Source organism: Equus asinus, chromosome 24, assembly GCF_041296235.1.
Source record: "Equus asinus isolate D_3611 breed Donkey chromosome 24, EquAss-T2T_v2, whole genome shotgun sequence".
Lineage (NCBI taxonomy): Eukaryota > Metazoa > Chordata > Mammalia > Perissodactyla > Equidae > Equus > Equus asinus.
Genome location: NC_091813.1, coordinates 45,904,732 through 45,920,921, shown reverse-complemented (window position 1 = coordinate 45,920,921; position 16,190 = coordinate 45,904,732). Strand labels below are relative to the sequence as shown.

The following is a 16,190-nucleotide window of genomic DNA, read 5'->3' as shown; positions in this document are numbered from 1 at the left end:
ATCGACAACATGGAGCTGGTGTGGGCAAAAGTCTGACTGCAGTGGACTCAAGACAGAAAAAGGACAGTAGCTTGAAGAGATGTGGAATCAAGTGAGGTTGCTAAGATCAAGATATTACAACATTCTTGAATGCAGATGAGAGATCCCAAGTAGAGAGGGGAATTTGGGGGAGAGAGGAGGCAACTGCAAGATTGACATCCTTAAGTAGGCGGGAGGAGATGGGGACCCAGCACACAAGTTGCAGGGCTGCCCTGAGTTAGGAGAACAAAGAGTTTGTTCTTCACAGCAGTGGGAAAGCAGAGTAAGTAGGCATAAAGGCAGAGAGTGGCTAGATGTGGTGCTGGGAGTGTGTGAAAGTTCCCTACTAATTTTTCTCTACTGTGTTCTCAGTTCAATAAGAAGTAAGGGTCAGCTGAGACGAGCTAGTTGGTTGAAGGCAGTCACGCAAGGGGTGAACGAGAAGTTTTGCTTTTAATAAAGGACAGCTGGTCAAAGTTGTGCTGTGGAAGATAAATAAATTGGCAAGTAAAGACCATCATGCCTACTGGCAAGACAGGCTGGCAAGCAATTTTTGAAAACCAAAGAACTTTAAGGCCAGCTGAGCAGGAGAAAGCTTCACTGAACATTTCGTGGCAGTGCATTCATTTGACCAACATGAGCTGAGAGCCGGCACCGGGCTAGGAGGTCAAGATGTGATCATGGATGAGATCCCTCGTGGACCATCTAACCTGTGCAGGTATAGTTTTCTGCAAGAATAAGTCTCAATTTTAACATTGAAGTAATTGGGGACACAGCGGGTATTCTCAGGTATCTGGTGAGAGTAGGGAAGGAAGGTGGTGAGAACTGACGAATGCATTGCAGGGGGATGGGAGGCAGAAATATTATAACTTGGAACAGACTCAAACATTTCTTCTTATGCTCAACTCTCCTTTTTATGTAACTTTTAACTTACACAGAATTCATTGCTATGCACTCTGCTACCAACTGTGTGGGCTTCGACAAGTCCCCTAATTTATGTGCAAAATGTGTTCTGGATGGGGTGCTCTCCAAGGACTCACCCCATGGGGCCAGGATTCTGCCACGGAATCTGTTTTTCCATCATGAGCAGTAACTAGAGAAGTTGTTTTGTCAGACTACTGTGAAGAAAATCCATCCCAAATGTTAACTGTTTTTGTAAACCTCTCAAGTCATTCTGCTCCTTTCCTCTTTTATGGTTCCAGGTGAATCCAAGAAGGTCATCATTAAATAATCCACAATTGTAAAAGATTTGCTAAAACCTAGTGTGCTTGGCCTTCTCTGCTCTTTAGCTGGCAGTAATAAAACAGAGAATCCCGGCAGGATTCCATTCCAAATCATATTCTGCATTTATTGTTTCGGCTCCTTTCTGTCATTATTCCAAACAGAACCACACTGAGCTCACACACTTTCAAAACGACCATTTGTTTCCCCATACTGAAGAAGGTGGTACAGAATTTTCTATCTCAGAGCAACTGTTGTTTTCCCCTGGCACATTTACGTCTCAAAGCTGTATTACCTAATGCTTGTTGAATAGTATGATTTCTATTCACTTTTTGAAAAGCCCTTACTTAGGGAAATGCAACTCAAAACTACAACGAGATATCACCTCAGAAAATGGCTATAATTGACGAGACAAGAAATAACAAGTGTTGGAGATGATGTGGGGACAAAGGAACTCTCATACACTGCTGGGGGGAGTGTAAACTGGTGCAGCCACTATGGAAAACAGTATGTAGATTCCTCAAAAAGTTAAGAATAGATCTACCATATGATCCAGCTATTCCACTGCTGGGTATTTATCCAAAGAACATGAAAACATGAATGCATAAAGATACATGCACCCCTATGTTCATCGCAGCGTTATTCACAATAGCCAAGACTTGGAAGCAACCTAGGTACCCATTGAGGGACGAATGCATAAAGAAGATGTGGTATTTATACACAACGGAATACTACTTAGCCATAAAAAAGGATGAAATCTTGCCATTTGTGACAACAGGGATGGACCTTGAGGGTATTATGCTAAGTGAAATAAGTCAGAGGGAGAAAGTCAAATACCATATGATCTCACTCATAAGTAGAAGATGAAAACAACAACAAACAATCACATAGCAACAGAGATTGGATTGGTGGTTACCAGAGGGCAAAGGGGGAGGGAGGAGGGCAAAAGGGTTGATGAGGCATGTGTGGGGTGATGGACTGTAATTAGTCTTGGGTGGCGAACATGATGTAATCTACACAGAAATCAAAATATAGAGATGTAGACCTGAAATTTATATAATGTTATAAACCAATGTTAGTGCAATAAAAAAAGAAATAAAATACATCTTAAAAAATGAATTAAATCTTACAATGGTTTCCTATGTACAAGAGTTAAAATCAAAGAATAACAAAAAAGGAAAGCCCTTACCTAATGGATTTTAATTAAACCAGTTTTTAGTCAATTAAACTTTTCCCCACTTTTTTTTCATCTTTACACAGACTAATTGTTCCTTATTCCACTGGAATGAAGTAGTACTAGGCAGTGATTAATTCTGGGTGACCACATCAAAGGAGCCATGGAACCATTTCCCATTAAGGACAAATTACTAAAGACTTGGTAAAGGCAATAATAATCTTTGTTTTATTGTTCTGACCTTACAAATGTTTTTATTTTCCCACATATCCTTGTGTGGTTCAATTATGTTTATCACATAGAGCTAAAAGTTAGGTGATTCTAAGTTCCCTCTGCTATTGAAGGGAATTGTTGCGTGACTACACAAACTATTCTATTCTTTGCAAGCTGGAATAAATCCTCTAGTGCCTTTCTTCATGAGCTGAAGTCCATCTATCCTTAAAGCTTAATATGAGTTTTCCATATATCTTTGTACGAATTAGGATTTCATGCAAATAAAGTAGCTTAAACAATAAAGAGAAATATTGGCTTACGTAATAGAAAAATCCAGAGGTAGTCGGCTTCAGGTAAAGTTTGGTCCAGCAAACAATGTCATAGAGGAGAAAAGCGTTACAGAGAGTGTCAGAACATTGAGTAAAAAAAATATATTAGGTTAGTTTTCAAGATTTTGTGATGTTTTTTGTACTGGTCAGCTTTTTGAAATTTATGATGTATTGTGATGTCTTTTCTTACTCTAAATAATTTAGTATTCATAATTTTTATTCTCTAAAGTGATTTCTGCAAAATTGTATAAACTTGAAGCTTCACAAAACCTGGATCTATCCTTGCTGAAGATAGGGTAGAAAGTTGCTCCCAGAAGAAAATATTTTATGAAAAAGGGGGTGAAAGGACATCTAATGGTGAAAACAAGGCATAGCCACTAAAGTTTTAAACCTGTTGGAACTTTCTTAGCTTTCAATTCCGCCTGTGAGTCTGACAAATGTTTTATCGGTAATGAAGCTATTTAAAAGCAGGGACTATGTGTTAACTTCTCTGATTGTGCCTCCAGTGATCAGCAAAGCAATTTGTATGTAAAAACGTTGATTTACAAATGCTTCTTTTCAGTACTGTGATTCCAAAATGATTACACTTTCTTTTTACTTGAACATACAGGAAAGTTGCATGGAGGAGTCCAAGCTCCATGGAGGAGTTAAATCATAAACTCAAAAGACCCTACCCAGAAATATGATTACAACAACAGCAAAACACGTTTCTAGAATAACACAATGACCTAAGCCTTGGCCACGGACTCACTCATTTCATATAATTATCTATTGCCTATGTCCCTGGTATTTGTTGAAATAGAACTTTAACGAACGTAAGAAATCCTGCCTGATGTAAGATTGTTATTAATTTAAGAAGCATTAAACGTAACTCAGCGTTCTCTATCATGCTTGAAGAGCATATGCTTATTTTAAAGGTTGATCCAGAAAATGTATTTTAGGAAAGAGTTAGTGTGAAATTACTTGGGAGGAAAATATTTGAATTAGACTGCTCACCCTGGCCTTTCCAGGAAAGGTTTGGGATTCCTGTTGAATTTTGCCATTAATTAAAATTGAGTCTCCGTATGAAAGCTCGTGGGGATGAATTTGGTCAGGTTTGTCTAGAGATTGTTGTCATTGGTCTGGAGAGGTGAAGATCTTACTCCTGCAGACTCTGTGGCTTCTCTCAGAGCTCCTTTATTTGGCTGTTATGGGTGACACTTTGATACATCAATAAGTAACCGTATTTGGGGGCCACTTGGGGTCTGCTGGAAACAAATCCAAACAAACCAGCATTTACCTTGTTTGTACTTTGCTGTTTGCCAAGTTACCTCTCTCAACACAGCATCTTCATTTGTAAAAACCAAGGGATTGTTCCAGAATGATCTCTGAGGTCCAAGCAGCTGTGACATTCTGTTATTCTAGGATCCCACTCTAAATACTCTCAGGAAAATGTTAAAAGCCTTGATTAACATGGGAAGTAGTTCCCTGGAACTCAGGAATCCTCTTCAGCTTGTGAATGTACTGACTTTAAACTTTTCTGGAAATTTTCCGAGAACAAGTAGTGCTTTCCAAGATTTCTTAGAAAGGAGGAGACTTTTCTTCCCCTTCAGCAGTTAGACCACCCTGCCTCAGAAACCATCTTGGATTGGGGATATTTGTAGAAGTGTTCGTAGGCCTCAGAATCACCTGGGGTCTGATTAAGCACAGATTGCTGGGTCCCACCCCCAGAGCCTCTGGTTCAGCTAGTCTAGGGTGGGGCCTGAGACTCTCCATTTCTACCAAGTCCCCAGGTGATGCTGGTGCTGCTGGTCGGGGACCACACTTAGAGCCTCTGGTTTATAGCACTTACACATTTAGCCGACTCTTCCCTTGAAGATGGAGGACATTTAAGGTCTGTGGCCTTATGTAGGATGAGGTCTATATATTTTTTGTCCCTAAAGACACCTCTTTTCTTCCTGCCCCACCCCAGGCCTGGAAACTCAGAGTTATGGTACGACGCAGCCCAGCCAGATGGTGGGTTCTCGCTTTCCAATCCCTGGCCGGAAGTATGGAGGGGCCCTAGAGAATACTTTTTTCTTTTCACCAGTGGTTTGTACTAGGAGACTTCTTATTTGGGGGGACTGGAGCCAACTAGCATTCCTGACCTTTCATCCAGTCAATTCTATAAATATTCTTAATTAATCCTGAAATAAGGCATTTCATGCATTTATGTATCTATCTGCCCATCCATCCATCCATCCATCCATCCATCTAAATAATTTATAATCACCCTAGAAAAACTGAAGAATAAACGCAAACAAAAAATAAATAACATCCAAAATCCCAAGAGCCCAAGAAAATCACTTCTAAACTTTTCTGTAACTATAGAAACACATGTTACAAAAATGGGGTCCTATTGCTCTGAAACATGCATCACTATCTACTGTGGACATCTGTCCATGTTAACAAATATGCAACCACACCATCACTTTGATTTTCACTTTAAATTTATATATTATTGATTATAGAAGTAACAATTTTCTAGTGTAAAAACTTTAGACAATTCAGGAGTGTAGAAAAAAATAGAAGTCCCATTCTCCCATACAAAACACTATTTTCAATAGCTGCATAGTATTTTATTATATAGAAAACACCATAATTTAAGCAGTCCCCTGTGAACATTAAGCCCATAAGTTGCTTCCTTTTTTGCTATTATAAATAATACTGTATTTAAAATTTTTGAATGTAGATACTTGCACCTTTCTATGATTATTTCCTCATTTTAATGTCCTTGTGGTTATAAGGGTAATGTATGTTCATACAATTTAGAAATAATAAAAATAGTTTTGTCTGAGGTACTTGTGACCAGCAGATAGTTGATTAACTGAAAAAGTTAGTAAAGCAAGGAATCATCAAAAAAGAGGCATTTTATGAAAGATAAAGATGACTCTAATGTTATTTAAGCTGTTCCAGGGTATAGAAAGAGAAAAAAGTATCCAAATTATTTTATATAGGCGACATAACATTGATAATAATGTGCAACAATTATTGCGCAAGAAAACCATAGAGTCATCTCACTTATGACTATTAATGCAATAATCCAACATAAATGTTAGCAAATAGACTTCAGTAATGCATTATAAAAGAACAATAACATTAACAATTAAGAATTCCAGGAATGCAAGGACTATTTGATCTTAGGAAATTTATCACGATAGGAGAAAATTAATATCATCTTTCCAGTAGGTACTAAGAAGGTATTTGACAAAAGAAAAACTATCCATTCCTTTTGAAGAAAAGAAAAACTATAAAGAAGTAACATTTTACATGTCAATTTGGCAAGTCTCATAAGTTTGCTAACAAACTGTGTAGGTGAAAGTGAGGGAAAAATAAACATTATTACACATACTAAATGGAGTGTGAATTGGCACAATGACTACGAAGGGGAATTTGGCAATATTTATCAAGATTATAGATATAAATATACTTCCACCCAGCAATTCATTTCTAGGAATTTAGCCAACAAATAGCTGAAACTGGTGGCCAGATAGCCATTAATGATGATTCTTAAAAGTCATGTATATAAGCAATATATTATCAGACTCCCACCAGGTTCCTTATAGATAACATCTCTGACGCTTGGGTCACCATGGTAGCAGATGATTAAGTTGTTTTTCAGGAACTGAGAGTCAACATCTTGTCCAGTTCAGGCCAGTTGAGACCACCAGCTCATCAATGGCACTGTGTGAATGCCTGATGGGTGGACTCTTTGACATCAGGGAGCCAAAAACTGTACCCTCAGCTCATGCTAATGCCACCTTTGTGTGAACATGTGTCCTAGGAAGAGCCATGAAGCTTGACTACATTTGTGCAGATCATCTATTACCTCACTTCACCTTCCCTCCAATCATCTAAGCTCACACTTCAGCCACCCTGCCACTTTGTACCATAAATATCCCTAATCCCCATCTTCAGGGACGTGGATCTGAGACTTGTTCTCTCCTCTCCTCGCTTGGCTGCCTTGTGAATAAACTCTTTCTCCACTGCAAAATTTGTCTCGGTGATTAGCATACTGTGCAGTGAGCAAAATGAGCCTAGTTCAGCACCATAGCTCTCCTATGTGCAAATGACATATGTGTGAAGTTATTAATTGTAGCATTATTTGAAATTGCAAAAGATTGGAAGCAATCAAAATGTCCAGCAATAGAAGTTTGGTTAAATGAACTATGGTACATTCATACAATGGAAAAATAATGCAGCTATTTAAAAAAATGTAACGACTTGGACTATCTTCCAAGATACAGTATGGCAAGGTACAGAACCATTTGTGTGAAAAAAGGAAGGAAACTAATATAAATGTTTATTTTTGCTTGTTTATGCATAAAATATTCTGAAAGGATACCCAAGCATCTTAGCTTGGTCTGTGATAAAATATCATAGTCTGGGGGGCTTAAATAACAGAAATTTATTTTCTCACAGTTCTGGAGGCTGGAAGTCTGGGGTCAGGGTGTCAGCATGTCAAGTTCTGGCGAGAGCTCTCTCTATGGCTTGAAGATGGCTGTCTTCTTGCTGTGTCCTCACATGGTGGAGAGAGAGCAAACTTTCTGGTGTCTCTTCTTATAAGTGCACTAATCTCTATATGAGGGCCCCACCTTCAGGACCTCATGGAAACTTAATTACCTCCCAAGGGCTCCACCTCTAACTACTATCACATTGGGGGTTAGGGTTTCAACACATGATTTTTTTTGGTGGGGACACAATTCAATCTATAATACTAAGTAACTGATAATAGCAGTTGCCTCTGGGAACAGGGAGGGGAAAAAAGAGGTAGGGGATAGGGCTGTAAAGGTGATTTTTCGCTGTTTGCTCTTTATACCTCTGTAATTTTCCAATTCTCTAGCACCAACTGGGTGTCCAACAATTCAATTCCAACATTGTCTACTTGGAGTTAGTGTCATATGCCATAAATTAAGGGGCTCAGTTCCACAAGACTGTCCCCACTTCAGATGCCGGTCACAAGTCCTGGGCCACCCATACTTCTGACCAACCAGCTATAAATTGGGAGTTCCCAAGACCCCTTCCTCAGGTTCGATAATTTGCTGAAATGGCTCACAGAACTCAGGAAAACATTTACCTATTTATTATAAAGGATGCAAATGAACAGTCAGATGAAGGGGCACATGGGTGAGGTCCAGAAGGGTTCTGAGTACAAAAACATCTGTCCTTGTGGAGTTGGGGTGCACCACCCTCCCAGCACTCAGATGTGTTCACCAACCTGGAAGCTCTCCAAACCATGTTTAGGGATTTCTATGGAGGTTTCATTACCTAGGCATAGTTGATCAAATCACTGGCGGTTGGTGACAGAGCTCAATCTCTAGCCCTCCCCTCTCCCCAGAGGTTGGGGATGGGCTGAAAATTCCAACCCTCTAATGAAGGCTTGGTCTTTCAGGAGAGCAACCCTCATCCTGAAGCCATCAAGAGGACCAAAAACAGTCACTGCATTAGCATAAACTCAGATATGGTTGGAAGGGGCTTGTTATGAATAACAAAGACCCACTCCTCACTCAGGAAATTCCAAGGGTTTTAGGCCCTCTGTGCCAAGAAGTGGGTTGGAGGGGGACACAAAGACCAAATATATATTTCCTATAATATTGCAGTACCTTCTGAATTTTGATCTACACACATACACACATGTGCGCGCATGCGCGCACTCGCTAAAAGGTATTAAAATACTGGAGAGAGGGAAACGCTCAGAAAGCCTGAGGTAGCCAAGTTCACATAACTTGCTGGGGTCAGTGCTGGGCCTCAGGTTTCCTCACATCTATTTGAAGATTCTTGCCAATGTGTCATGATTATTTTCTCATCCCTCTGAAGATGTTTACTGCTTTTGCGACTTCAGGGCGTCTGAGCATTCCAGTTTTCATAATTAAAAAAGGTGAATCCTCCAGACTTTAGGGCATGGGGCACTTGTGGGAGATCAACGGTAATGTAGTTTTTCTCCAGTAATCAGTGCAAGACATAGTATACATAGAATGACAACCATTTATATCATGCAAATTGGGAAAGATTGGAAACTGTCCCAGCCAAAATACGTCTCTACTAGTCTGCTTGAAGACCTGAAAGAAACCCTGCGACGGTGTATCTCTTAAGTGAAGTGCAAACATTTCTAGGAGAGGTACTCTCACACTCTCAACATCCATTATTAACTTCTGAAGAAATAAACTTATTAGATTCCTGCTTCCAGGTCAGATTCCAAGAGCAAGCTCCAACTGGCCTGGGTCTAAGGGTAACTTTTAATGAAAAAGAAACATCTGAGGATCAGTTTCATCATCTGTAAAATGAGTGGGCTGGACCAGTGTGTCCTCAGGTTTCCTTCCTTCGGGGCTCTGCTCTGGCTGAAAGGTTTTTAAAGTACCTCATCTCACATGGCAAACTTGCGATGGGTGGGAAGGGTGGGGGGGTTGTTTTTCTTACTTGTCAGATGAGGAAACTAAGGCTCAAAAGAGTTGAGTCTCTTCCCCAAGCTCAGCAGCCAAGAAGCCTGTTCAGCAAGATCACTTAACTCCAAGTTCAATGACGTCACACTCATTCCTTCATCTATTGAGCACCTACTGCGGGGTATGGTGCTGGGGATGCAACCTTGAAAAGATGAGGCCCCTGTCCTCTTGGGGCTGGAGAAGATGAGTGCTTAGAGAGCTGCATGGTCAGTTCCCTGCTGGAGAGACAGATGGAGGCAAGAAAGAGAGTTGGGGGTGGGGATCATGGCAAGCTTCACAAGAGGGGCGCATCGCTGAAGCTGAACTAGGAAGGACGGGTGAGTGTTTGGTATAAGGAAAGGGAGGGCCAGTGCTCTCAAGGGAAAAGACTTCATTCTTAAAGCCGGATACCTAGGGTGCTGTGTCAGTTGTCTATAGCAGACAGGCAGAGAGAATCTTTTGGGCAGAGGGGTCTTTCACTTCCTTTTGGATAACATCGTTTGTCCTTGCCTTATTTGGGTTTGTGCTAGACTGTCGAGGCCATAGGCTCCTCACTGGCTACTCTGCCATCCCCTGCGTGGTTTTTGTTGTTTTTTATTTTGGGAGGAAGATTGTCCCTGAGCTAACATCTGCGCCTATCTTCCTCTATTTTATGTGAGGTGCTGCTGCCCGTGTGGTCTTTTTTCAGGGCATTATATTATGGAAGAAGACGAAAAGTGGCGGACAGTAACAGGCCATGCCATAACTTCTTCAGTTGTTTTAGACTTAGTTTTACTTCCCATACTATGGAGTAAGGGACTGGAATCCCTCGTGAAGTTTTCATAAGACTCAGTAAACACTCAAGTCACGGAGGTGAAAGACAAGGCAAATTTTCATCACTGCTTAAAAAAAGAAATCCATCATGGCGACTGCGTGGGGAAGCTGTTGCTGTGGGTGAGGGCTCCCTGGAACAGGGGCAGGTTGCTTCCAGATGGTTTCTGTGTACCTCATTCTGCAACCCTCCTCTTAGAATCCCAACCCCATCAGAAACACACTTCAGAAGCAGAAGTAGGAAAATCTCTCTCTTTCCTTCCTCAGACTTGCTCCTCATTTTTCAACTACCTTGGTCAGTATCACTGTGACATGCAGCTGCTTCCGGGGTGTCAGTTGTTCTCCGTCAGCTCACTCACAGACCTGTAAGTACACACACACACACACACACACACACACACACACTTCACACCTCTCTCCTGAAGCAGATGAAATCCATCTTCTGCTACACTCTTTACATTTCTAACACCGATATATGATGACATTCAAGGTTCCTAGCCAAAGCTTTTCATTTCACGCTCTTAGAACAGACCTACAGCAGTTATTCCAAATCTTTTGCACATTCTGCAAATCCGCTGTTTGCTTTTCTTTTATGCTAAGAGGGAAAACGTTTTATTCACCTGAATCTTTCTTAACATATTACATTTGTTTGTGAGCCAATCCTTTCATAGCTGCTGCAGGTAGTGCCCAGGGTGGGTGTTCAAGCGAGATTCACCAGAGAAAGACTGTGCTGTCTTGGATGAGAGATACTTGCTTCATCCCAGAAACAGAAGATGAAAAGAGGGAGGAAAGAGAGGAACGGGCATGGCCAGGCCACCATCCTCTCAGTCACCCAGGCTTGTGACCTTAAAGACTCCTCACCTCCTTACATTTCCGTGCCCTCCCCAGGCAGCCAGTTGCCAGTGCCTGCCATTCTTCCTTCTCTGCCATTTGAATGGGAATCCCCTTCATTCGTTTCTACTATTATCTCTTTACCCTGGATCCTGAATACTGATCTCCAAATATATCACCTCCCAGCTGAGAGTCCTACCACCAACTTCTCTACCCTCCTCCCACCTCTGTCACACCCGGTCATCAGATCAATCTTCCTAAAACACATACTTTGTTCACCACATTGGACAAAGCCTTCAGTGGTTCCCCACTGCCTATTAACCAAAGCTTGATAGTTTTAGTCTAGAATTCAAGGCTCCAAGCACGTTGGCCCTCACATATCAACTTCTTGGCCTATCTTCATAGCATTAGCTTTTATTAAGCATCTAACCATGGGTCAGGCACGCTGTTAAAAGCTTCTACATGTTATGTACCCAACCAGAATCCCTCTCCAGGAAAGGTGTGTGTCCCTGCTTCCGGAGGTCCTGTTGGGCTGCTCTTGCGGAGAGCTGAACATGTGACACAGGCCAGCCAGTCAGAGCACTCTACTCTCCCCACCTCCACCCCCAGCTTTCTGAAATTTGACTTGTAGGGGTGGGAGAGTGGGCTTCTGTCTTCTTCTGGGATCAAAATCTACACAGAGAAGCAGAGGAGAGCAGAGGAGATGAGGAATGAGAGAGAAAGGGAAACCTGATGACATTGGTTTCCCACCACGCAGGCAGCCAGATCTACCTCTGGACTTTTCCCATAGTGAGTCAAAAAAGTCCCTTTCTTACTTCGGCTCCTTTGAGTTAGGTTTGCCTTTATTGGCAACTGAAACGATGACTAGAGCACTTTTCATGACTTAGCTCGTTTGATTCTCACCACCGCCCCATGAGGCAGAACTGTTACTTTCAACCACTTTGATGGGGAAATGACACCGGTGAAATGTGCCTTGCCGGAGGTCTCGCAGTTTTTAATGGCACAAATAGAATTTGCCAGTGGGCAGTTTGAACTTGAACTTAATGGTGCCTTCCAAGGCTGCTCCGGAAGGTGTCCCCAGTAGTTCCTGTGCCCAGGCACCAGGCTGAGTGCGACCCACGCCTGCTCCCGTCCCCTCTGCTGCTGTGCTCCACACTATGGCCTCCCTCAGGCCCTGGATTTTTACATCTAGACCTTTAGTCAGGCTATTTTCTCCACCTGAACACAGTCCCTATCCTGCCTCTGCCTGGCAATGTTTACTTATCCTTCAAATCTTGAATCAAATGTCAAATCCTTCTAGAAGCCTTCAAGGTTACCCTACCAAGAAGCAATTATGTCCTCCTTTGAGTTTTAAGGACTTAGATCTGAACATGGGGCCAAATGAATGTCTTCCAGGGCTTATGGCACAGTCACTTAAAGGCGTTTCTTAGGGACCTGGGCAGAGACTGGTGGTTTGAAGTCACCAGATTTCCACTCCAGTCGTCTCAAAGGTGACACTGCAAAACCTCATACTTTTTGTAACAACCAGTGCCAGTATCGGGGTTGAGACCTGGAGACTGGCTGTGGGGCCACAGGACATCAGAATATTTAGTCACATGCCAGGGATCCTAAGTCACCTAACTACTCCTTCTGGATTTAGAAGGATGCACACACCTTGTTGTCTCTTAGGCCCTTGCCTTTCTCCACCCTCTATTCCCCCACCCCCCGCCACTGGCTGGCAGAAATATGTCTTCCCTGTGTTTGTGTTAAAATGACCCACAAAATGGATTTGTAAGAAAGCAAGTGTGTTGTTAGTGGGCTCCTCTTTAGAAAATCACAAGACGTGCCTGAGTGGTAGGTGGGGTTTGAGCCAGGCCCTTAATCTTCTCCATTCGTGTGTGGAGAGACCGGCGCTCTTAGGAAACTGCTTAAATTTTGTTTCATTATTCCCTATGTTTGGATTACGTCCATTCATTCATTCCACACATACTTATTGAGCACCTACCATATGTCAAAGTCCCCGCCCTCATGGAGCTTACATTCTATAGTGGTGATACCAATTGTATCTATCTATCTTATCTATCTGTGCATCTATCTATCTCAGGTTGAAGAAAAATAAAATAGGGTGGGATGGTTGGTAAGGGGCTAGAGAGTGATGAGGATTGATATTTGAGGAGGAGCAGAGAAATCTTCTCAGAAGATGCAATGTTTGAACAGCGACCTGGCTGAAGTAAGGAAATGAGCCATGTGGCTCCTTGGGGACAGAGGTCACAGGGAGAGGAAACTGAACCTGTAGAAACAGAGTGGATTGGTGGTTGCTTGGGGCAGAGGGTAAGGTGGAGAAAATGGGTGAAGATGGTCAAAGGGTACAAGCTTCCAGTTATAAGATGAATAAGTGACGAGCATGTAACGCACAGCAGGGTGACTACAGTTAACGGTACTGTATTGTCTACTTGAAAGTCGCTAAGAGAGAAGATCTTAAAAGTTCTCATCACAAAAGAAAAAAATTATGTGAGGTGATGGATGTGTTAAACTAAATTTATTGTGGTAATAATTTCATAATATATACGTATATCAAATCATCACGTTGTACACCTTAAACTTACACCGTGTTCTATGTCAGTTATATGTCAGTAAGGCTGGGAAAAAAAAGTTACAGGAAAAGTTCCAGACTTGGGGGTGAGGGTGTTTGTTTGGTTTTATTGCTGTGGCTGTTTTATTTGGGGGGACATATTTTTAAGTTGAAAAGTAAACAGAAAGTTGAAGTGGAAAAAAAAAAAGAAGTTTCAGGTAGACGGAATAGCAAGTGTAAAGTGCGGGGACTGGGGTGTGTAGAGGGTGAGCGAGGAGGCCCGTGTGGCTGGAGTGGAGTATGGTCGAGAAAGAGGTAGGAGATGAGTCAGAGGAGCAACCAAGGTTGTGTAAGGACTTTGAATTTTATTCTAAACGTGTTAGGAAGCTGTTGAGCAAGGGAGTGTCTTGATCTGAATTATATTTTTAAGGAGCACTTGCCTGCTGTGTGCGACAAGGGAGGAAGCAAGGAGGCCAGTGAGGAGGATGTTGCATAAGCCAAGCAAGACATGATGGTCTGGACCAGGAGGTTAGCCATGGGGGTGGAGAGAAGTGTTCAGAATCAGGCTCCATCATAAAGGCAGAGCAACCAGAATTTTCTGATGGAAATGGTTGTGGGGTGTGAAAACAAGAGAGGAGTCAAAAAAGACACCAAGTGTTTTGGCCGAAGCAGCTGGGTGCAAGTGGTGCCATTTACTGAGATGGGGAAGTGCTGGAGAGGAGCAGGATTGAAGGTGGCCGGGGTAAGATTGGGGTGGCTTTTAGACAGAAGATGGAGGCGTGGAGAAGATGGTGGTATTAACAAGTCTGGAGTGCTGAGGTGAGGTCAGCTTAGGTGTATAAATCCAGGAGTCATTATGTACGTTTCAAAAGCCATAGGACTAGATCATGGGCTGGCAATTTTTTTCTGTAAAGGGCCAGATAGCAAAAATTTTAGGCTTTCTGGGCCATACAGTCTGTCACAACGACTCAGGCCTGCAGCCGTAGACAATATATGAATGAATGAATGAGCATGACTGTCCTCCCACAAAACTTTCTTTGCAAAAGCAGGTGGCAGGCCAGATTCGGCCCATGGACTGTAGTTTGCCAATTCTTGGACTGCACGATGCTCCTGAGGGAGAGTGTGAAAAGAGAAGAGAAGAGCTCAGAGCCCTGGGGCACTGCAACATTGAGAGAAAATGGGAAGAGGAGGAACATCTGGGAGACTGAGATACAGCAAGCAGCAAGGGAAGAGGAAAATCAAGAGATTGGGGCGGCACTGAAGCCAAGGAAGACATTTCAAGGACAAACTGACACGCGTTGCCAGTGAACATTGTGAAAGACTTTGAAATGGGCCAAAAAAACCCCAAATTAGAATATCTGTCTAGAATACCCTTTAGGGTTATCTTTATTTTTCATTGTCTTTGAGCTATTTTACAATTTTGTAAGTTGTAGAAAATTGATAATGCAAATAATTCTTGTCCATAGAAATGAATTGTGTCCAGTGGGATGCAATTAATTGCGCTGGTGGAATCAGTGAAATGCAATTCACCCTGTGGATAGACCGATTCGGCGCCTATTCATAAATCTGTACTAGCACTCCTTATTGCTTTTAGATATGGGCTTCAACGAATTCTTCTTTGAACTTATTGTAACATCTTATTAGTTCCCTAGTTAATTGAGTAAAATAAAATCATTGAGTCGTGTGTACGTGAGTCATGATTTTAACTTTTAAAATAATTATTCTTTAACAGCGAAGATTGAGTAAATTAAAGATTGAAAATTGACCATTGAATTTGGCAACATGGAGATTGTGGTGACTTAGATCTAATTTGGGGTAGTAGTAGTAAAATATTTATTGGAGAAGATTGTATAAAACCATGGTAATGAAGACACATGGGCAAAGGGAAAAATAAATAGACCAATGGAACAGATCTAGAGAGCCCAGAACAAATCCATACATAAATTGAAACTTTATAGATGACTGAGGTGACGATGCAGAGAAAAGGATGGAGTATTCAATAAATGGCACTGGGGCAATTTTGTAACTATGGAAAAAACCAAAACTGGATCTTTACCTTAAACCCAGTTAATCTACGCCAGTGGGTTTAAGACCTAAATAAGAAAGGCTAAATTTTTAGAAGAAAATATACTAGAATATTTTTGTGACCTCATGGTAAAGCACAATTTTAAAAACTAGATACAAAATCAGAAACTATAATGGAAAACATTTATGAATAGATTTAATTAAAATAAAAAAAACCACTTCTGATCATCAAAAAACACCATAAAGATTGAAAATACAATTAGTCGTAACACTTAACTGGCAAAGGATAGGTATCCGGAATATGCAAAGAATGCTTACAAATCAAAACAAATAAAAAGAACCTAGTAGAAAAATGTGCAAAAATATGAATATGAAATTTTCCAAAGAGGATACCCAAATCATCAGCAAACACATGAAAAGATGTACAACCTCAATACTAATTAGGGTAATGCAGATTAAAACTCCAATGTAATACCATTTCAAATCTCTGAAACTGGCTAATGTTTAAGAGGCTGATGATCCAAGTATTGGCAAAGATATGGGGAAATTAGAACATTTATACCCTTCTGGTTGGAAGGCAA

General features: G+C 41.4%; 1 protein-coding gene across 1 annotated transcript in view; it reads left to right on the top strand.

The window, feature by feature from the left end:
* SLC22A16 (solute carrier family 22 member 16) overlaps nt 1-16,190 on the top strand; it is an 88,797-nt gene that overhangs the window by 15,605 nt on the left and 57,002 nt on the right. Inside the window, exon 3 of the mRNA XM_070496224.1 lies at nt 391-736. Coding sequence (XP_070352325.1) covers nt 699-736 — 38 coding nt within the window. The 5' untranslated portion in view covers nt 391-698. The remainder of the gene's footprint in view (nt 1-390; nt 737-16,190) is intronic.